This window comes from Anabrus simplex, chromosome 1 (genome assembly GCF_040414725.1).
Source record: "Anabrus simplex isolate iqAnaSimp1 chromosome 1, ASM4041472v1, whole genome shotgun sequence".
Lineage (NCBI taxonomy): Eukaryota > Metazoa > Arthropoda > Insecta > Orthoptera > Tettigoniidae > Anabrus > Anabrus simplex.
Window position 1 is genome coordinate 233,684,964 of NC_090265.1, and position 24,785 is coordinate 233,709,748.

Consider the following 24,785-nt stretch of genomic DNA (forward strand, 5'->3'; position numbering starts at 1 on the left):
TTTTTCCGAAGTGTACTTTTCTCTGATAAGTGTTATATAGAGGATGGTTGTCTAGCTGTACTTCCTCTTAAAACAATAATCACCACCACCACCACCACCACCACCACCACCACCGTTTTCTTCTCCTTCACCGTCTCCTTTGTTTTAGTCCTCGGAAAGATGTACCTTTGTGAAAATCTATTAATACAAGGTGTGTCTAAGAAGTACAGTGAATGGACCGATATGGCAAAGAAAACGTGCGGTAACATGCGTGCATGCGCATGTGAATAGAGAGACATCTCGAGTAGCGCCATTTAGAGTTGAACACATGGAGCTAAAGCAGGTTAGCCTCTTGCAGCCAGTCGAACGTAGTGCGCGTGAAGACTCGTGTCATAGTACAATGGAAAAAAAGCAAAGCAAAGGGAAGTCACCTCCGTACAGGCCATGAAGGCCCTTGGAGGAGTGGAATGTAAAGGCTTCCACTATCCGTAACCTCGGCACTTGATGGGGCAGAGTGGTTAGCTCTACGCCCGGCCGCCTTTGCCCCTAGGAATTAACCTGGTACTCATTTTTGGTGAACCTCAGGACCATATGCACCTCCGGAAGTGGAATTCTTGTTTCTTAAATTGTACGACTTCCTGACGGGGATTCGAACCCACGTCCTTCCGGGCGAACCAAGCACGCCTTTACCGCCTCGGCCAGGCAGCCCATGTAGTGCAATGGAGCAACGCATAAACATCAAGTTTTGTTCCAAATTGGAAAAAACGGCGATGCAGACGTATGCAGTGTTGGGGCAAGTGTACGGAACAGAAATCGCAAGCTGATAATATGTTTACGACTGGTTAAAACGCTTTCGGGACGTACAGGAATCTCTTAATGATGCGCCCACGTCTTGAACATCCACCGTACTGCCCAGATCTAGCACTTGCAGACTTCTTTTTGTTTCCCCGACTCAAGGGAATCCTGCAAGGCACACATTGTGCTGACATAGCGGGTATCCACAAACGTTTGACATCAGTGCTTCGATGGATTCCGAAAGACTCCTTCGCTGCCAGTTTCCTTCAGCTGTATAGGGGAAGGGGGGGGGGGGGGGCAAGATGGGGACGCTAAGGAAAAAGTATTTCAGGTGTGTTATACATGTTGATAATATGTTCATAAATAGTTCCATTTTGTTGCGTCACTATCTGTTTCTCATAGTGCACTAAAATAGTTTTTGAAAAGTTAAACACAAAAACTCCACACACAAAAAATCGTGCATACTACCAATGCTCCGTCTTGCCCCACATATGGGGTGAGAAACAGTAAAAAGGCCACTCCAAGCATCCAGACAGCTCACACTGACTAGAAGTCGTACAAACTGTGTAACCTCCATCTGCCCTTCAAGCTATTTCCATTTTCAGGCCAGTGGCAGCACCATGGAGACAAGGAAACCCCCACCCCGTCTTGCCCCCCCCCCCCCCCTTCCGCTACACGTAGCCAAAATTGTACTGTGGCCAATGGAAAGTACTCTGAAGGCAACAAAAGGTATTTTGTTTGTAATTTCTGTTTTCATTTTGTTATAGAATATTTCACCGAACATTTTAGAGCACTTTGTGTGTGTGTAGACGTTATGATTGTTATGCAGCAACGCTGACAGAAACGGCCTCTGATGCCTTTCGCTGTCGTTTTTGCCACAGTTAGGTCTTATGGCGACGATGGAATAGGAAACGGCTAGGAGTGGGAAGGTAGCAGCCATGGCTTTAATTTGCCTGGTGTGAAAATTAGAAACCACAGAAATCCATCTCCAGGGCTGTCGACAGTGGGGTTCCAACCCACTATCTCACGAATGCAAGTGCACAGCTGCGCGCCCCTAACCGCACTGCCAACTCGCTCGGTAACCCTGATTTTGAAACGTACTCCAGTCATATACGGAAATGCTGAGAACAAACCCAGTGAGAGCTAAAGGTACACCCCCCCCCACCTTGAATATATGCCTCTTCGTACTGCAGGGCTGCCTGTCTGCACACTTTCAAACGAAGTTGAGGCCGGGCTGAGTGGCTCAGACGGTTTGGGCGCTGGCTTTCTAACCCCAACTTGGCAGGCTCAATCCTGGCTCAGTCCGGTGGTATTTGAAGGTGCTCAAAAACGTCAGTCTCGTGTCGGTAGATTTATTGGCACGTAATAAAACTTCCGCGGGACACAATTGAGGCCCCTCGGCGTCTTCTAAAACCGTCAAAATAGTTATCGGGACGTAAAAATCAATATTATTATTATTATTATTATTATTATTATTATTATTATTATTATTATTATTATCGCCACTTCTATGGTGTAGTGGTTAGTGTGATTAGCTGCCACACCTGGAGGCCCGGGTTCGATTCCCGACTCTGCCACTAAATTTGAAAAGTGATACGAGGGCTGGAACGGGGTCCACTCAGCCTCGGGTGGTCATCTGAGTAGAGGAGGGTTCGATTCCTTCCACAGCCATCCTCGAAGTGATTTTCCGTGGTTTTACACTTCTCTTTTAGGCAAATGCTCGGATGGTACCTGACTTAAGGCCACGGCCGCTTCCTTCCCTCTTCCTTGTCTATCCCTTCCAATATTCCCATTCTCCCATAAGGCCCCTGGTCAACATAGCAGGTGAGGGCGCCTGGCCCAGGTACTGGTCCTCGTCCCCAATTGTATCAACCGACCTAAAGTCTCACGCTCCAAGACACAGCCCTTGAGGCGGCAGAAGTGGGATCCCTCCCTGAGTCCAAAGGAAAAACCAACTCTGGAGGATAAACGTATTAAGAAAGAAGAAAGAAAGATTCTTCTTCTTCATTTTCTTCTTGTTATTATGAAGTTGAGGCGATGATGGATATACACCACTGAGTCATCATCACCTCCTCGAATTATCGCACAATAATGGGATTTACCTCATAAACCGTGACAGTTCAACCACGAGGTACCATGCCATATGGTATCTTATAGTCAATAATACAGATAAACAGATTACGCTTCTTCTTTGTGGCTTGATTCATAATCACACGGTCTACCTATACAACCTTTCTGTTGTTCTGCGAGTATTTCATTCTGACCATAATGGTGAGTCAAGTTCTTTGCAATGCAACCCTTCATTATCTTGTAAAAGGTGTTCAAGCAAGTGATGGGCCTAAATTCGTCAGGCTTCGTTGTACGCTTCTTGACAAAGAAATTGAAGCATCAGGAAGGGGAGGAGGAAAGGAAATGAAACTTCACGAGTTGAGAGGGTATGTGGTGTTATTTCAGCGATTATAAAATCGAGTCAAATTTACAAAGAACTTGCCTGTACGAGCCCATTTATCAGTATGACGTTGCATCCTCTCTGGCCTGAATGCATGCACTAATTCAGTTTGGAAGGGTTGTCATAAAGCCGCTGTACCCCTTCCTGAGGTAAGCCAGCCCGCAACTGTATAACTGGTCCTTGATGTCCTGGCAATGGGACGGAATTAACGTCCGAGCTGGTCCCACATATCGTCGTTGCCGGGACAAAACCTCCTATGTGATAATATTTTTGGAGATATACTGACCCGCAGCACATACATTATGAAGAGCGAGAATGCCTTGACAACGTTCACACAATATTGCACCTTAGATGACAGAACCTTACCGGCCAAAGTTCTAAGCAAAAATATTTCACATATGAGGTTTTGCCCCGGCAGCGACGATATGTTATATCGGGGACCGATCTGCAAATCTTGCTGGCCACAGGAGTACCTTAACATCACGCACACAGTTCATAGAGACATGTGCCGTATGTGGACGAGTATTGTCCTGTTGAAAGACGGCTTTAAGTCCCACTAACTACTTTTACCGTTTTCTGAGACGCCGAGGTGCCGGGATTTAGTCCAGCCGGAGTTATTTTACGTGCCAGTAAATCTATTGACACGAGGCTGATGTATTTGAGCACTTTCAAATACCGCCGGACTGAGCCAGGATCGAACCTGCCAAGTTGGGGTCAGAAAGCTAGCGCCTCATCCGTCTGTCAGGTTTGATCCCGGCTAAGGTCAGAGGTATTTGCAAGTGCGACAGCTGCCTTTCGTTCCATCACGTCTTTACACCAGTTGAAAATACGTTAAATGAATAACATAAAATATAAATTTGATATTTTACTTATTTTCTGAAGAAAAGATTGTACTTTATGAAGTCGATTTATTACCTGATGACCGCATCAAACCCAGAATTCTTCCTATTGGTTTTGCGTCTCACCGGCTCAGACATGTATAAAATAGGTCTGGGCATGGGAAGGAATTGACCCAGTCTTCAATTAAGGTACAGCTTGACAATTTTCCTGGCGCAAAAATGGGAAATCACGGAAAAACAACTTTAGGGTTGACGACAGAGGGGTTCGCACTCACGATGTCCTCAATGCAAGCTCAAGGCTATGTGCCCGAATCAATCATTCAACTAGCTCGGTCATAACCTAAAGATCTTACCAGTTGCTTCCCCACTTTGTAGGATGCCGACAAGTAGTTTGGAAATCAATAAACAAACAAAATAAATACGGTGAAGTTTTGCGTTGACAGGATCCAAGTTGGGGACCTACTTTTCATCACAATAGCCAAGGAAGTGCTCTTGACTATATCGAGCAGGGTGTAATAATAAGTGTTTGACCTTCCCTAACAAGGTTTGCTTTCCACACAAACCAAGGCCTGCTGTTCTAATGAGGTAGTGCCGATAAGGGCCCTCTACGTAACAAGAGAGCTAGCGTCTTCCCGACTCAGCACTTCCTTGTCAAGTGGCACTGTTACCAACCTTGTTTATGTTATCGTCCCGGACACCTTTCTTATAGTCTCACGTGATTCATTACACTGGCTTCCATCTCCATTAACAGCTGCTAGTGATTTATTGATCATAAACCAGCAGCACGTTTTAGAGTAGCCAGAACTTCTCCGAAAGTGTTTTCAAGGACACTGTCAGGCAAATTACAGAAACGAAGCTCTAGCAATTACGATAAAACGTCCTTGAAATTAAGGTGATACTTGACAGCACATCTGCGTGTTAAACTTCGTCAAAGTGTTACCTGTTATATACAACACTTCAGTTAATCAGTTTCATGTAGCCTCATATTTATATTCTGTTACTGAAATGTTGGTCCCGTATGTAAGGTAAATTATCATTGTTCGGTGACCTTCCTGGTTCCAGTGGTTCTCACTTTGAATCATCCCTGCCCATTCGAGAATAGAATGTGGTATCCTGGCAATCAATAGGGATGACTCAGCAACCCCGACACTTAAAGGTTACGAGGCCTAGGAATTATTTCATTTTCACACACTTCGTGGGCCGCATACCGATATCATTAATCGAAGAGGATCCCGGGTTCGATTCCCGGCCGGGTCGGGGATTTTAACCTTCATTGGTTAATTCCAATGAGCCGGGGGCTGGGTGTTTGTGCTGTCCTTAACATCCCTGCAAGTCACACACCACACACAACACTTTTTTTTTTTGCTAGTTGTTTTTACGTCGCACCGACACAGATAGGTCTTACAGCGACGATGGGACAGGAAAGGGCTAGGAGTGGGAAGGAAGCGGCCGTGGCCTTAATTAAGGTATAGCCCCAGCATTTGCCTGGTGTGAAAATGGGAAACCACGGAAAACCATTTTCAGGGCTGCCGACAGTGGGGTTCGAACCTACTATCTCCCGAATACTGGATACTGGCCACACTTAAGCGACTGCAGCTATCGAGCTCGGTCCACACAACACTATCCTCCACCACAATAATACGCAGTTACCTACACATGGCAGATGCCGCCCACCCTCATCGGAGGGTCTGCCTTACAAGGGCTGCACTCGGCTAGAAATAGCCACACGAAAATATATATATTAATCGAAGAGTCAGAACACTTAATCATTTTTTCCTCTGATTAGTCAAGAGGGTATGGCTGCCTGGATGTACTTCCCCTTAAAACAATAATCACCTCACTTTCATCTTTCCTATCCGAATTCCCTTCGTGTTGTTCTCATCATTCCAGACGGTAGTAGGATTTTGAGACTTATAGTGTCTTAATATTCAAGTTGATCGTGGCCTTCCCTTTCTTTTGCTGATCCCTCATTCTTGAACGTGCCAGATCTCTTCCATTATTTCCTCTGGGTAAAAATAAGAGCGGATCGTTGCCCAGTTGTATTTCCTCCTCAAACAGTAATCACAACCACCCCCGTCATCTCAAATTGGGAGAGTGGTGTGGTGACCATGGAGCACCTTGTTGAGTCTGGTATTATTTAAAGTTGTTCATTTAAGGCGCCTCAGTTTCATCTTTCCTGCGTCGGGATGAGTGGCTCAGACGGTTGAGGCGCTAGCCTTCTGACCCGAACTTGGCAGGTTCGATCCTGCCTCAGTCCGATGCTATTTGAAGGTGCTCAAATACGTCGGCCTTGCGTTGGTAGATTTACTGGCACGTAAAAGAACTCCTGCGGGGCGAAATTTCGGCACCTCGGCGTTTCCTAAAACCTGAAATGTAGTTAGTGGGACGTAAAGCAAATAACATTATTAACATGTTTCCTGTCAGATCTCTTGATCAACAATTTTTTATTCGACTTGACGGTATAAGGTTTACGAAGCTTTGGGTAAACTACACTTTGACTCCTTTCCTACCCTCCCCTTTCTTTTACCGATGCCACTTATCGTTCTTTTCATCTCCTTATTATAGGAAAGAGAGAATTGTTATCAAGTTGTACGTCCCCTTAAAATAATTATCGGGTGAGTTGGCCGTGCGGTTAGGAGCGCGTGTGAGCTTGCATCCGGGAGATAGTAGGTTCAAATCCCATTGTCGGCAGCTCTGAACATAGTTTTCTGTGGTTTCCCAATTTCACACCAGGCAAATGCTGGGACTGTACATTAATTAAGGCCACGGCCACTTCCTTCCAAATCCTAGGCCTTTCCTATCCCATGGTCGCCATAATACCTATCTGTGTCGGTGTGACGTAAAGCCACTACCGAGAAAAAAGACAGTAATTAGCACTATCACCACCGCCGCGTGGATTTCGAGGGTGGGGAGATACAGAATTCTCCGTTTCGCTATTATGAGCGCTGGCTGTAATTTATTGCACTGTAGTGATCTTTTGCAAAACCGGAACGTCGACGTGAACGGACATATTCCCAGGATACACCTTATTAAAAGACTTGTATTTGGACAGCCAAGGATATTATTATTATTATTATTATTATTATTATTATTATTATTATTATTATTATTATTATTATTATTATACCGGGTGTACACCTTCCCCGGCCATTTAAAACTGCGCGCCTTCTCAAAGGCTATGTAAACACACCTGAACTGGTGTACTACAAGATACTTTGATCCTCAGCTGTTGGATCTCTCTACCATGGGTTTAATTTCTTTCTCTAGTGGGATGAACTCTGATTATTTCATAAAGGAATGCTTATATTTGCAGTTGGTGAACCTTAGGTTTTGAGGATTGTTTTGTTTATGTATTGAAGTTGTCAACACTTCAATTGGTTCCTTCTTCAGTTGTAATCAACCTATCGGAAAGTTATTAATATTTTCTTTAGCCAATTAAAATTGGAGGAGTGTACTGGAATCCAGCGTATGAGTAAAGAATTCTGGAAGCTTCTCCTTAAATGTACTATACTAGCAGGGCGCTTTTGGGCCGTATTGCGATTTGAATGCTGCGTGTCCTATTGGAGGCATGGGCGCGGCCTGCGTGAGGAAGGTCCAACGAGTCAAGGTAATGGGAGAATATTCATAGATATGTGATCGATCCTGCCGACAGTGTAAGGGGAAGGTTTCAACCTCTTTTATTTAATTAAAATTTCTAAATTTGGTGATTTAACTGTAGAACTTTCGGCAAGTCTGAGGACTTTGTTCTGTTCCATACTGCGACATATGTAATGTAAGGAAACAAAGAGTGTTTACCTTCTGTGGGTTCGTATTCAACTGGGCAGGGGTAACTAAATTTTCAAAACCTCTAAATTTCTTAAAAATTGTTTGCCATTAACGTTTCTTATTTAGTCACACCGTTGTAGTATAGGATTAGCCTCTGTATCTTAAGACCATAAGCCCACTTACGGTTTTAACTATTTCTGGAAAGAGTGCTGATGATTCACCTCCTAGCCTTTCTTTATGGCCGATCATGTTCAACCTTTTCTTTTATCATTAAGGCCACTTAGTATGGGCAATTATGCCCCTGTTTATTAGGTAACTGTTTCTGCGACATGGTTCACTTTAGGAACAGGAAAAGTGATTAGTGTCATTGTAATTGTGGAGTAATTGATGAACACTCCGAAGTGAGATCATCCGATGGGTTCCATAGTGTAATTTTTATTTAAGGAAACTGATTTGCCTCTCCGAGGTTAGACTACGGTATTGCGGAGCCCAGACCCCTGTATAATGTAACTTTTGTGAGCAACTCGTGCTCTTATTGCATATTTGTACCAGTATGTAAATCAGCAAGTTGATAATTATCTCAAGATTTGTACCTGATGTTCGGACTTCGATGTCCCCTATATTGTTAGAGCTGACGAGCTCATTAATAATATGTTCTACTGACTTGTTATTCTTCATATTCTTTATCTATCAATTTTAAAGACAAAAAGAAGGAAAGAAATAAAATTTCAATTTTTGTTGTTAAGTTCTGCTCTAGTTAATTCCTTGTCCAGCCAATCAAACTCCACACTTCTTATCTCTCTGTGATCCACGATATTACCTTAACAGTTATTATTATTACTACTACTATTATTATTATTATTTTTAAATGTTATCATTATAAGTATACATGCTCCAATTACAACGCATATACTTGAAATTCCTATAAATGGGACTTTCATGTCCTTCAATATTTTAATTATTGAGTGACTGAGTAGTGCTGATAGTCATTAGGCACTCACCTCGTTGGTTCAAGGTTATGGGATCCAATCTCGATGCAGACTGCGTCCAGCTGAGAACACTATGCGAGTCATCTGCTGCACTATCAGGACTATTCGGACTTGCTGTCTGCCAGTTTTGTCCCATATTGTCCCACTGAGCTTGCGCCATGCAAATGCTCTTATCCGAATGTTTGGTAGCATTACGTCAAACCCATCCCTTGCTGATGCTTTTGCTGGCGAGACCTAGTGTTTACAGTGCACTATGAGTTCTGGTGTGGGCTAGTACAATTTTGTTACTTTCATTGATCTGTCTCAGTCTCATCCTTGGTTTTGACAATATGAAAGTGACTGAGGTATGAACAATTCTAGTAATGCCAATCCTTATGCAGCCAGTCCCTGTTGTGAATGGTGTGAAAATGTTGCTCATAGGGTCAGTTGGTGCATGCATTTCAGTGGGCTTGGCCGACTCATATGTAATAACAACTTATGGCTCAGTGAGGATAGCAACAAGAAAGTATCTCACTCCTAATTTCCCTAGTACGCCTCTTCAGTGATGCCTAGGCCATCTACGACAGCTAATGGTGGATTTGTTGAGGATCGAACCAGCTTCCGGGCTTAGGACTGGACTGAACCATCCTTTCCCATCCACAGAAATTTCCTGAATTCTTGGAGATATAGACCGAAACCCTACCGTCCACCAACGAAAACAGCCAATTTGGTAGATGCTGGCTTCAGCGGAAAGGAGACAGCAGTCGATGCATGCGGCTTCAGAATGATCCAGCCTCTTTGATCAAAACTATATTCTAGCTGTGTTTGTGCTTTCAAGAACGAAGTGGTTTCAGGTTTCGTACCAACTGTGGAAGATATGTCTTCACATTGCATCGGTGGGGCTTCCAAACCTCTCCGGGATGAGATTCAGGAACCGAGCTCCTGATCATTTGGCATATCGCGAATGAATGCTTACTTCACTCATTGTCATGGTAATCGGGAGGACGTTTCCGAAACCTCGTTACTGTTGATGCAGAGGCTGCAAGACCCAAATGTGTATCTAGATCTATGGTATCACGTGAGAATTATGCAGTGGTATAATTTATTTTTTTAAATATTTTTACAAACATTGTATTGGCAATTTCTATTTGTTCCATGTTAGGTTTGCTATACACTTAAACCATTACTTTCTTATGAAAATGAACCTGAATCTTGGTTTTTATACCCGAAGAAAGATATCACATCTAGAGCACCCATGATGAAAGAAAAATGAAACTGCAAAAGGCCACGGAGTGACAGGAAACGAGTAAGCCTACATAACGTCAAGCCGCTTACGGGGAGAGGCTATCCACCTACGTGCCTCAGAACCTTACGAACCACATGAGAGATCAATAAATATCCAATCATGCACAAGCTGTGACTTTAACTTCATCGACGGATACAGCTAGTCTTCCATCCATATGTATAAAATCGTCTTTCAGTCTTTACTCTTTTAAAATGAACATGATACTTGGTTTTTTTTTTTTTTGCTAGTTGTTTTACGTCGCACCGACACAGATAGGTCTTACGGCGACGATGGGACAGGAAAGGGCTAGGAGTGGGAAGGAAGCGGCCGTGGCCTTAATTAAGGTACAGCCCCAGCATTTGCCTGGTGTGAAAATGGGAAACCACGGAAAACCATTTTCAGGGCTGCCGACAGTGGGGTTCGAACCTACTATCTCCCGAATACTGGATACTGGCCGCACTTAAGCGACTGCAGCTATCGAGCTCGGTACTTCGTTTTTATTCCGGGCGGAACAAATAATAGCCTGTGCCGGGTTCATAGTTTAATTTTTGTCTGTTTGCCTATTACATCTTCACGGGAAAATTGTTAGGGGGATTTTCATGAAACATAGTATTACTAGCTGTTGATGGAACTGTTTCGTAGCATGTGCATGATTACAGAGGACTACCACTGGTAGTTCCTTTATGTTTCACTGTATCAGAAGTTAGGGCAAAAATGTGTATATGCAAGATTCTAAATCAGTTTTGTCATGAACAATTTTCATGTAAAACCAACCTTGAGTGAGATACGTTCATTTTTATGTCATAGACACCCTCTCTTGCTGATTTTTAAAATATCTTACAGCAAAGATCCTTCTCACCCTTATCATCAACTTAAATATCAATTTCATGACAATCCCTTTTCTTATGAGGGCTAAAAATAAAGTACCAACGTAGTCCAGACACTCACAGGAGATCGGGTATGTACAAGTAAGATATGGGGTGGTCAGGTGACGCTGTTTTCGATGCGTAGTGTGCATTTGACGGGCATCCAGTTATACCGCTTTTCAGGAGAGTTTAATCCTGATGTAAACAAATAGGCGGAACACCTTGCCTTTGCACGTGGACATAGACGTAGTTGATTGGAGAAGCAACCGTCGCAGTCACTCAACTGTATGGGAGCTCGAAGAAAAGTAGTACGTCGCATTAATTTTATTTTATTTTATTTTATTACATTTAGAGAGTTTGGAAGAGTATGTAATCAAATTAAAATATGGTTGTTATAATAACGGTATATTATTATATATGATTCTTTTACAAAATGGTTATTAAATAACGAGAAATGAAGGCACAAGGCGTGGTGTAATACAGGAAGTCTTCTCGTAGTGGGGGAAAGTCCCAAGCTGTACAGCTTGGAGATAAGGTGTTGCATCTTCCAGCAGTCAGTGAGTCGGTATTCCTAGTGACAGAAATGGAGCAAGAGGTAGGACCATCGCGTGTAGTGAAGCACAAAAGAGGAAAACCGCTCAGAAGTGACCATAGACAGAGCATTGTGAATGTGTTCAATAAACTAAGTGAACAGAATCCAGGTTTAGTCGTTTATTCATAAGTTCAGTTCTTCGCACTGTTGTCCTATGCGATGCGCAGAACTGTACGCCCGAACACGAGACGTTGACGGGGTGGAGGTAGGTACTACACGCTCAGCAAATCATAACTCCTTCTTTGGCGCAGGCGTGGACGGACATACCATGTTTACATCAGGATTAAACTCTCGTGAAAAGGCATATAGGAGTGTTGTTGCTGTGTGGCGTTGAAGTGAAGTGTGTCGATTTCACCGCTCTAAAGCATGCTGATCAGCGTTCGTGGATTAAAATTGAGGTTTCCCCTGGCAAAAATGCATCATAATGTTATCTAGGATTACGTGAAACCTGTGGCGAAAATGTATTACCGTATAGGACGGTTGCACGATGGGTCAAGGCGTTTCGTGCGGTGGCATTGGGAGGCCTTGGAACACCCTCCGTACTCACCAGGCACGAGTCTTTGTGACTTCGACCTGTTTCCCAAGTTGAAGGAACCCCTCCAAGACCATCGATTTCCTGACGTAGCATCTGTACTCCGCACAGTAGGGTGCTCCGTCTCTGTCATCAACACAGAACTCCCTGCCAACGGTCCCCAACGGCTTGCCGACATTTGGAAAAAGGTAACTGACTACATTGAACGAATGTAAAGCAATTGTACTTGTTAGTTCATTAAATATTGCGTTCTATCAATATTGCTATTACTTTATTTGCATCCCTCGTATGATGCTGAAGCAGGCAGAGAACAATTAAATTGAACCCGACATAGGCTTTATTATTTGTCTTGTTTGGTATAAAAACCAAGCATCGGTTGAATATTTAAAACCTAGGGACGGAAAGACAATTTTATGTATGTAGTTTTTGATATCTCCTTACTTTTGTGACAGGTATTGTGAGCTAGATTTTTATTATCACCTTGGTAGTCTACTGTATTACCAACTTTCAAAAAATCAAAGCTACCTTCATGCAGGTCATGAATTATTTGAAGGATTAAAAGGTGAAGTTGTAGCGATGGTGGTGGTGATTATTGTTTTAAGAGGAAGTACTACTGGGCAACCATCCCCTATTAACACTAACCGGGGGGAAAAATGGAAGGGGTCCAACACTTCGAAAAATGGAGGGATCGACCAAAGAAAGACAATGGTGACGAAGGACGTGAAAATTAGTCTACAGACTCCCCAGGCTTCGGAAACCTAATACCGTCGGGATCAGGAAGGAGTGAGAGTTGACCAAGGGACGTCTAATAGGATAGATGGAAGTGAGATGGGTGGAACAAGTAAATGGCAGAAATCAGCTAAGGGGCCCGTGGCTGACAACACAAGTTAAGAGCCTCTTAGTGATTAGCTCTATGCCCAGCCTCTTCTCCCCTCAGTAATTAAGCTGGCACTTATTTTTTATGTCGGCTGAGTGAAGCTCAGGGCCGTGCGCCTCTCTAGAAGTGGATAGCTGGTTTCTAGATAATTCATATTTCAATGGATTTTACGCACGGTCTGCTCGTCTCTGGAATCTTCTACCATCTGAAGTAAAACTGCTTCCTCTTCCTTACTTCCTCCATGCAGTAAAGAAAATATATATGTAAACAGAAACCCATATGTGACATATAACTTGTATAAATTAGAATTTCAAGTACGGTTGAATGTGGGCGAATGTGAATGCGTGCGGGTGTGAGAGTGGTTGTGAATAAGTGTGGTTACATGGGTAGGAGTGAGGGTATAAATGACTGGGTTTTCTTACTCTAATATGTATAGCATAAATCAAGATAATTATTATCCAAAGAGTGCAGTGTTTGGAGTGTAAATATGTACATTTGAAATTGTCTACACATAGTCTATGTAAATATTCAGTAGAGTTTATATAAACATACATGTGGGGATGGAGGTACTTCCGTGTGTGCGGGGCTTGCCCTTTCTCAATCTACCACCCTTAGATTGTACGTGTACAATTTAAGGATAATAATAATAATAATAATAATAATAATAATAATAATAATAATAATAATAATAATAATAATAATAATAATAGATTTTTCGACATCTTGACGAGAACCCACGTCATTCCTGGTTAACAGAGCGCTTCGACTAAGCAGCTCCTGGGCTTTCCAGCTGTCACTAAGGATTTAAATCATGAAATGAGGTTTAGAATGAGATGTACTCAGTCTCTATATGCCCCGGGAGTATTTCATTTTCTCCCTTCATTGTCCTTTTCTTTCTCTTAGCTATACTTTCATTCTCCGAGAGGTAGGAACTCTTCCATTTCGTTGATTGGCGTTAGGAGGATGATTAGACGATTATCTGCAAACATTTCCTTTAAAAAGTAATGAAACAAACCTACAACCTGTTTTCCAGTCATTGACCGAGTCAGGGATGTAATGAATGAAACATATATAGGCTGTTATTACAATGGGGTCGCTACTCCCAGGGTGATTTATTAATGAGTGATTAATGCTATGAAATGATAATGGAGAGTGTTGCTGGAATGAAAGATGACGGGGAAAACCGGAGTACCCGGAGAAAAACCTGTCCCGCCTCCGCTTTGTCCCGCACAAATCTCACATGGAGTGACCGGGATTTGAATCACGGTATCCAGCGGTGAGAGGCTGACGCTCTGCCGTCTGAGCCACGGAGGCTCTTAAAAAAGTAATATCACTCCTAATTAGTCTCATGAAAAACTGTGAAGGGGACTAGATTCGTATCTCACTCTCGGCCATCGTGCAAGCTGCTTTATGTAGATTTTCCACCTCACGTTCTAGCAAGGGGTGGGGTAATGCCTAACATACAGATCACGACAGTGTATTTTTAAATATGTAACTTACACAAACCGTTTATCATTACAAATTACAGGGCCATACACTTGTAATTTCTACACTTCCAATCTTACGCCTCGCTTAACTTCTTTTTTTTTTTTCATCTCATTCCATTTAGTAAATACGGGGTTCTTTTTTCTTTCAGGTGAAGCGTACCGGACAATTCCCACGTTCACACAGGAGGTAAGTAGAAACAAAAAGTTCTTTAACACTTTCTAGCTTCACGTTTAACGCCCCAACTCGTGTAAAATGGAGATACTTTGAAACTAGGCTAATCTACACGTTTACTACAAGTGAGGCGGGTGTTTTTGAAATAATTCTTTATGAATAAATGAAATTATTTAAATTTATTTATTTGTTGTCACTTATCTAGCTTTTTGCAATGGAACAAGGAGAAAAGTATACACAACTAACAGGAAATGAAACACAAAGAACTTCCTCAAAATTAATTCATAAAATTGTAAGTGAGAGTAATGTTTATGTTTGTTTCCCCGTAACTCGGAAACAACTGGGGATATTTCAATGAAATTTGGTGAAAGTTTAGATTCATTCACAACTTAATTATTAAATAATAATAATAATATTAATAATAATAGTAACTGAACGGCTTCAACTTCTTCTTAGTCCCTGTCATTTCTGGATGTCGGCAACCATCTGGGTAGAGTTTTCTCTTACATGCGCTGCTCGGGGTAGTTCTGCAATTGACATGGAGGACCAGGTTCTAGATTCTTTAACCAAGAACACAGGCTAGACTGTAGTAGCTGATATCTGCTTTCATTTCTCATAATGTGGCCAAGTTACTGACTTGTTTTTCTAACATTTGCTTTACGTCGCACCGACACAGATAGGGCGACGATGGGATAAGGAAGAGCTAGGAGTGGGAAGTAAGCTGCCATAGCCTTAATTAAGATACAGCCTGGCGTAAAACTGGGAAACCACGGAAAACCATCTTGAGGGCTGCCGACAATGGGGTTCGAACCGGCTATCTGCCGAATGCAAGCTCGCAACTGTTCACCCCTAACCGCATGGCCAGCACACTCGGTCAAGTTAATAAAGTTTCCTTGTTTTTACAGTGACAAGGACTTCCTTATCCTTTTTCATCTTCCTAAGGATCTTAACATTCATGACATTATCTGTCCATGACTGCCGTAGCGTACTTCGGCAGAGCCACATCTCACATCTCAAAGCCATCCTATTTTGCAAAGTGACTCTGTTAGAGTCCATATTTCAGTTCCATAGTATAGGACAGAGAAAACATAACAGCACAAAAATCTTTAAATTCATCGAAACAATCGTCTGTCGTGGAGCTGAGTCTCTCGAGTCTGTCTGCAGTAGTGAAATCGAGTCAGTCTGTGAGTGCCTCGAGTATTGTGTTGTGACTGCGGTGTGCAGCGCCGAGTCTGATGGAGACCGGCAAGTGTCATCGGATGAAGAATGTTGGATTGTACGAACGGCGAACGAGTGTCAGTGGCTATGACAGGCAGTGCACGACGTGCATAACTGCGAAGCCGTGTGGAACTGAGGTGACTCTTTAGTGTGTAAGTAATAAATCGTAGCCTTAGAATTAAACGCTACCAGTTGTGGTTTTATTTATTCACTGCGTCGGCCCGTCACATTGCAATATATTCATGCTATTCTCTACCCCATAAGAGGCGACTAAAACGGCTGACCTCCCCGGGGCTTTCAGCTGAGGGCATGAGTTCCTAGGTAGGTTCATTATCATTTGTATGGCACCTTTCAAATCCTTGTGTCGGCAGACTGTAATTTTTAGGTATGTAAATCTTTGTATATATGCCCGTTTATCTGAATCCATGTGGTCATCTGGAATGCCGGACAGATGTTCCCTTTTTCAGAAATATGTGTGAGAGAGAGAGAGAGAGAGAGAGATAAATCATTGTAGGTAATAACATTTACGAAACAAATCTTGATTTGGTGTGTGAAATAATCGAGAATTTCACAGAAATATCTTAAATATCCTGTAGCCTACCCTTGGAAAAAATTGGGTGCAATCCCAATATCTTAATTTAAAGAACCGAGCGAGTTGGCCGTGCGTATAGGGTCCCGCAGTTGTGAGGTTGCATTTGGGAGATAGTGGGTTCGAACCCCACTGCCGGTAGCCCTGAAGAAGGTTTTTCGTAGTTTCCCATGTTCACACCAGGAAAATGCTGGGACTGTACCTTAATTAAGCCAATGGCCCTCCTTCCCCACTCCTAGCCCATCGAAGCCATATCACCTCGTCGTAAAAAGATAAAAAATAAAGAACATTCAAGTCTACCGCAGACGCAAACAGGAATGAAGACTGAGTGAAAGGGAATCGAACAAGCCCAAAATGTCCGAGGCTGAACGTAAGAACGGCGAGGTTGCCGAGCGCCGCAAGCCGCCTCTGGAGACAGATACGTTCAAGAACACAAAAGTAGATGTTGTAGAATCGAGGGAGATGAGATATAGCGTAACTTCACGACATTCACAAGAGGATAGCCTAGCCAATTATTCCTTATTCTGAACACCCATCCAAAACTCGCGTAACGCATTGCACGTCAAAAAGACCCGCGGCCGTCGCTTCGACACCATCCCTGCATATATTTACATTTTTTCTGACCCTCCTAGGACAAAATGTGAAGCTGTGAATTCCATAACAGCACAAGGCCACTCATCAAAGTTTTGAGATAAACACGTTTTTGTATATCTTTAAACCTATGAAAGCTTTCACTTAGATTTCTTCTATGCACAGATATTCCAAGGCGTACGTGTCTTGCAAAATATTGCATCAAAACTATGAATGGTTTCAGAATAACAAAAATATATAAAAACGGTGTTTGTGTGCTGTTTTGGGAATCACAGGACTTCTTTTTAATATTACTTTTATTAATGTCTGTTTAATTGCATACAAATACATGATAAGAGTTTAAGTTTGGTGAAAACGTATTCACAAATATATCAGTAAAGACATGACCCTAAGAAATGTTTAGTCTGAATCCCAGGCGTCAGTTTCTGAGCCAGCATTATCATTGTCAGAGTTTCCATAAAGTAGTAGACGCTCAAAGTATGACCGAAGTTGTGCGTCAATGGATAGTATATACTTAGAAATGTCTCTTGTTTTCGCTGGTTTCAACTTTAGTTCACTGTTGTAGGCCTTCGTTAAAGCTGCCAAATTACAAACACGCTTTTCGTTATATTGAAATATCTGTGTCACTAGTCCACTAGCTGATGTGCTAACAGTCACTACATTGCTGCGATACTGAATAATCTTGTATGATGTGACTTTCCACTGTCCTTCATTCTTAGACTGTGGCACAATGAACTATGTGTGTATTCCTAGCACTCTCCTCCATGATGTCTATCCATTGTTGAGGAGTGTACACAGTGTCCTGCTTCCTCTTCTTCAACTCTATGCGAGCAAGATCTCCGTCGCACGGAAGATAGGAGTGGCCTTTTTCTGGATAAATGTCGAAATATCCACATTTCACTAAGTGATGTAGATATTGTAATAGGAGCTGAATCAAGGCTGAGAAATGATATAATGGATGCAGAAATATTCTCACGGAACTGGAGTGTGTATCGTAGAGATAGGATAGGAATGGTAGGAGGGGGAGTATTCATTCTGGTGAAAAAATAATTTGTAAGCTACGGAAAAGCTAATGATGACACACATGAAATTCTAGGTGTAAGGGTCATCTCTAAGGATAATAGGCAACTTGATGTACTTGGAGTGTAAAGACCGGGAAAGGGTAGCGCTGACGCTGATTCAGAATTATTTGATAAGATAATCAGCTATGTGGGAAACGATATGCAAAGAAACGTGATAGTAGCAGGTTATCTCAATTTACCAAATGTCAATTGGGAAGATAATATGAATGACAGGAAGCTATGACCAACAAATGCCAAATAAGTTTGTATGGGAAGGGCAGCTGATTCAGAAAGTGATGGAACCAACTAGAGGGAAGAATATTCTGGATGTGGTGCTGGAAAACCAGATGAGCTCTATAGAGAAACCGATGTAATAGATGGAATTAGTGATCACGAAGCAGATTTTGTCGTAGTTAAAAATAAATGTGAAAGAAAGGAAGGTACCGTATGACTGATAAAACAGGCATGAGGGAGTTAAAAAAAAGTAATTGTGATCGATGGACAACGGTAAATAAAAATGCAAGCAGACTCTGGGATGGGTTTAAAACAATTGCTGAGGAATGTGAAAATAGATTTGTACCATTAGGCTAAACGTGATAAGGAATGGTAAAGATCCACTATATTATAACAGGGAAGTAAAGAGACTAAGAAAGAGATGCAGGATGGAACGAAATAGAGTTAGAAATGGCTATGGAAATAAGGAGAAATTGAAGGAACTTACTAGGAAATTGAGTCTAGCAAAGAAGTCAGCTAAGGATAACATGATGGCAAGCATAATTGGCGGTCATAAAAATTTTAGTGAAAAATGGCTGGGTATGTGTATGTACTTAAGGCAGAAACAGGTTCCAAGAACGAAATTCCAGGAATCATTAATGAACAAGGGGAGTGTGTAGCCTATGTGAGAATCTTCAAAAGGCAGAAGTATTGTCAGCAGTATGAAAAGATTTTTGGTTACAAGGATAATGTCCAGATAGAGGAGGTGACTAAGGCTGAAGAAGTATTAAGATTTACATATGATAACAATGACATTTACAGAAAGATACAGAAATTGAAAACTAAAAAAAGCGGCTGGAATTGATAAGATTTCTGGGGATATACTAAAGGCAATTGGTTGGGATATAGTACCATATCTGAAATATATATTTGATTATAGTTTGCATGAAGGAGCTATACCAAATGAATGGAGAATTGCTATAGTAGCCCCTGTGTATAAAAGAAAGGGTGATGGACATAAAGTTGAAAATTACAGGCTGGTAAGTTTGACATGCGTTGTATGTAAGCTTTGGGAAGGCATTCTTTCTGATTATATTCGACATGTTTGCGAAATTAATAACTGGTTCGATAGAAGGCAGTTCGGGTTTAGGAAATGTTATTCCACTGAAGCTCAACTTGTAGGATTCCAGCAAGATGTAGCAGATATCTTGGATTCAGGAGGTCAAATGGACTGTATTGCGATTGACCTGTCTAAAGCATTTGATAGAGTGGATCAAGGGAGACTACTGGAAAAAAATGAGTGCAATTGGACTAGACAAAAGAGTGACTAAACGGGTGGCTATATTTGTAGAAAATAGAACTCAGAGAATTAGAGTAAGCGAAGCTTTATCTGTCCTTGTAATCATTAAGAGTGGAACTCCTCAAGGCACTATTATTGGACCTTCATATTTCTTATACATATCAATGATATGTGTAAAGAAGTGGAATCATAGATAAGGCCATTTGCAGATTATGTTATTCTTTACGGAATAATGAATATGTTGCAAGATTGTGAGCAACTCTAAAATGACCTCGATAAGGTTGTGAGATGGACAATAGTCAATGGTATGTTGATAAACGCGGTTAAAAGTCAGGTTGTGAGTTTTACAAATAGGGATGGTCCTCTCAGTTTTAATTACTGAGCTGATGGAGTGAAAGTTCCTTTTGGGGATCACTATAAGTACCTAGGTGTTAATAAGGAAAGATCTTCTTTGGGGTAATCACATAAATATGATTGTAAATAATGGATACCGACCTTTGCACTAGATTATTAGGGTATTTAGACGTTGTAGTAAGGATCTAAAAGAGCGGGCATGTAAGTCTCTGGTAAGATCCAAACTAGAGTATGGTTCCGGCGTATGGGATCCTCACCAGGATTACTTGATTCAAGAACTGGAAGAAATCTAAAGAAAAGCAGCTCGATTTGGTCTGGGTGATTTCCGACAAAGCAGCGTAAATTTTTTTTGCAAAATTTGGACTGGGAAGACTTGGGAAAAAGGAAAATTGCTGTTTGACTAAGTGGTATGTTCCGAGCTGTCAGTGGGGAGGTGGCGTGGAATGACATCAGTAGACGAATAAGTTTGAGTGGTGTCTTCAGAAGTAGGAAAGTTCACTATATGAAGTTAAAGCTAGAGTTCAAGAGGACAAATTGGGGCAAATATTCGTTTATAGGAAGGGGAGTTAGGGATTGGAATAACTTACCAAGGGAGATGTTCAATAAATTTCCAATTTATTTGAAATCATTTTAAGAAAACGCTAGGAAATGAACAGATAGGGGAACTGCCACGTGGGCGACTGCCCTAAATGCAGATCAGTAGTGACTGAATTTTAAATTGAATATATAAATTAAATGTTTGACAGCAGTGTTGTTTCGGTTTTGAGCTGTACAAACATTTGTGAGAAAATATACAGCTGTATCACACTCGGGCCAACGCAATGTTTAATGAAATGATCCAAAAACGGAACCGTTTCATTAGGCGTTTTCCGTCCTGTTAGTTCTATGTACGGAAACATGAAAGCTTGATTGTCAGACATACGATGGAATCCTATTACATGTAGCCAAGGCGTCCTTGCATAGAACATTTCAGTTATAGGCATGAATGGGAAGGGGATATTCTGCATGTAATCAAACACCACACATTCTGACTTGCCATATTCCTCTCCTTCCCCTTTGACTAAGATTTCACATTGTTTCATTTCTGTGTAAAAATTTGAAGCTGCATGCTTATGTAATTCAAGCTGTTTCTTTACCGCCCACCCACCCTCATTGCAGTAATATTTTTACACTGTATTTGGAGTTTTAATTGTTCACATTGTACACAGATGTCTGTTATTGGTCGTCCAAAATAATGGTTTAATGTCTCTTTATGGTAGCGGAAAAAATGTCATAAGTTATTAGGGGCTTGAATTCTCTTGTATCCAAACATAGGTAAGCCTCTTGTTCATATTTCTTAGCTACACCTTCCACATTGTTTTAACATTCAGGTCTGACGCTAAGTACCTAGTTTTCTTGACGCTCTTTCCGTAATGTGACACTCGGAAGTGATAGGACGTAATATGTGTCATCATTTGGTCCTTGCAACTTTCGGGTTTACACCATGTTTCACGATGTCCTTCACGTTGATCAACAAGAGGCGGTACTCCTTCACACACCAGGGACGTGATTCGTCTTAAACATGATGCAGTGACCTCGTGTAATGACATAAAGGCTTGTTTGCGCATTATCATCTCGAAATCTCCTACTTTCACCTAAAGAGAAGGGACATTATTTTATTTCTACTTGGAAGCAAATTTCGAAAACGTCTGAAGGAGAAAATAGTGCTAATGAATGATCGTTGGTAGGTAATATAGAATTATTCACCTTAGAGTAGGCTGCAATATATGTTACATGTAAAATATATTATATTGAAGTCACTGATTCTGTAGTGAAAAACAGCTGAATGAGGCTTTGTAGGTTCATGAAGCCGAGACCGTTTTCTTCTTGGTAGGGTCACACTTACTATTCCAAACAGATACCTGTCTTTTGCAATTTTAGACTCCATGTTATTGAACTGTAATATTAGATTGTCCTTTGCTGCCAGTGACAAGTCTGACATGCATTGTCTTCTACATCTACAACAAATACCGTAAATATTAACATGTCTGTGTTATATGTTACAATTTTACCACTGTAGTTTTGATACCATGCTCTTTACTTACCTGCAATCCTCTCCTGTTTTTCCGCCAGGCATTCTCTTCTTTTTCTGAATATTTTTATTCCAGTTTTGGGGATTCCATTTTCGTTTAGGAACTGGTATAACATTTGAACCACACTCGTCACTCATTGTGCAATTCTATTTCATAAATTACTACACAAAATCCACTAATACCTAAATTGTCAGTATTAACACTCCACAGTTCACGCGGGAACACAACGTAATAGCTGATGCGAAGACAGCTCCGCCTAGCGTGAGTGAGAGGGGGTACAGACGTGTGCTGTTCTGGAAGTCAGCCGCGCTCAGAACAAGTACATGCCTTTAGAGCCAGAACAGCATTTGTTCATGCATTTGTGATATTTTGATTATAATTACTCGAAATACATGAACACAAAACGGACATTTTGTGCTTGTTCTGATTGTCAAGTGAAAGCTTACGACGAGACGATTCCAACGATACCCATAACACATATAACGTCAAAATGTGGACTTGTGCTGTTTTGGACTAAGTGGTATGTTCCGAGCTGTCAACGGAGAGATGGCGTGGAATGACATTAGTAGACGAATAAGTTTGAATGGCGTTTATAAAAGTAGGAAAGATCACAATATGAAGATAAAGTTGGAATTCAAGAGGACAAACTGGGGCAAATATTCATTTATAGGAAGGGGAGTTAGGGATTGGAATAACTTACCAAGGGAGACGTTCAATAAATTTCCAATTTCTTTGAAGTCATTTAGGTAAAGGCTAGGAAAGCAACAGATAGGGAATCTGCCACCTGGGCGACTGCCCTAAATGCAGATCAGTATTGATTGATTGATTAATTGATTGATTGATTGATTGATTGGAATTCATGGCTTCATTTGTCTTCTTCCCATTGTGACGGTATTAGCTTCACGTGACCTAGTGAGTCTCTCATTTCATTGCACTTCGCTTTCTTAGCTGATACTTTTATTCGGGATTGAGAACTCATCTTCCTTTTACAATGATTAGTGTTATAAGACACTAATGATTTCAGCCGGTTTATGCGGCCTCAGTCAACTTTCCAAGTCACGCACTCTGTCCCGACAGCTGAAACGTTAGTTATACAAATTAATCGTGTCAATTGTGTTGTACGTGTGCAGGACCTGGAGTGTCTGGAAACAGGATCACAACAGCTTCCCGATTTTTGTAAGGGAAGTTTTGCGGAAGATCGTACGAACAATAAAGGACGTGGTGACTGGAGAGTAGTAGATATGGTACAATCGTGAGCAGGATCAAATGTATAAAGCGCCGAACGTTTTAGGCCACATGAAAAATAATGATCTCGCGTGGACAAGGAGATGCCACACGAATGGGCACGCGTTAGTGATATTCAGGCCAGACTTCCAGGAATTACAGAGATATTTGCGCTAAGATTGCCTCAGTAAATCGGAGAAAAATCAAGAGTTTCTGCTGTACCGATTGGCCAACAAAACCGATGGCTTTAGTTCATTGCGTGAAGAGACTACCCGGTTGACCGAGGAAACGGCTAAGTGTCAACTACATGAAGATCTGAGAGAAATCGACATTGAAACGACTGGCGATCTGATCTGATATGATATGATATAACGATGATGTGAGGCGAGTGGGGGGGGGGGGGGATAGCTTGCCAGGGAATTAATGGATTAGAGTAGGGTTTCCCAAATCTGTGTAATGGATTAGAGTAGGGGTTCCCAAATCTTTTGTAATGGATTAGAGTAGGGTTTCCCAAACATTTTGTCTCTGAGGTCCCCTGAGCATGTCGCACGCATGTTCAAAGACCCCTTAGCCACAGAACATAACACCGTATTCAGTAAATAAAAGCAGAAATGTAATGATACCATGTTTGATTTTATTCGTATAGTATTTTGGACTGATATTTACTTTCTTTGAACGTTTAATTCAACTTCATTTACATAAGGGTACCTTATAAATGCACAGAAATTATAAAATAATGTGACACTTCTCAACAGTGTAGATCTGGAAACTTATTTGATAAAATTCACTTGCTTCGGTTGTGAGACCAAGCGTTTTACAAGCTTAGTAACTCGAACCGGAGATCTGCTTCTACATTAGCTCTGTTTCTGTGCTTCGTTTTCTATTGTATAAGAGCAGAAAAGGTACACTCATACAGGTATGTTGTCATGAACGGCACTAAACTCAGTATTTCGTCCCTAGAAATTGTAGGGTATATGAGATTTCATGGACTCAAAAGTCGATCAAGGACGTGAAATTGTGATATATTGATGGAACTTCCTGGAACTAAGCATGACACTCCATCAGATTTTTCACCACCCATATCATACTTCAATTTATTTTTCACTTTCTCTCCGTCTACAATGGATAGTTCGGCTAGTTGATCTTTCTCAAGGGCAGTTCATGTTCATTTGCAAAGAAGGGATTTCTGATCCACGAGATTTTCTCAACCAGAGACGGAAAATATGGCCTGCGTGTGGATACTAGCAATTCCAACTCTTACACTGCCTTGTAGTATTTCTTCTTCTGCTGCTGACTTGTAGGGCCTACCATCTATCAGCCAAGTTAAGAGTTACATATACTGTGTGTAAGTTATACAACGGTGAAGACATAATTCCTAAATTTAGTATAATGCCCTATGAATAATGCGTGTACAACACAATTTCACTCTTCAACTTCTTACAACTTACATTATTATTGCGGACCCCCTGGATTATCGTCGGGAACCCCCAGGGGTCCGCGGATCACAGTTTGGGAATGGCTAGATAGGACAAGACTCAGAAGGAGACCTGAGAACAC

General features: G+C 41.5%; 1 protein-coding gene across 2 annotated transcripts in view; it reads left to right on the forward strand.

Annotated features, from left to right (window-relative positions):
• Nucleotides 1-24,785, forward strand: part of LOC136864356 (octopamine receptor beta-2R) — a 1,721,356-nt gene that overhangs the window by 947,925 nt on the left and 748,646 nt on the right. For both annotated transcript variants that reach the window (XM_068231021.1, XM_068231020.1), the window contains one exon: nt 14,584-14,621. In XM_068231021.1, coding sequence (XP_068087122.1) covers nt 14,584-14,621 — 38 coding nt within the window. The remainder of the gene's footprint in view (nt 1-14,583; nt 14,622-24,785) is intronic.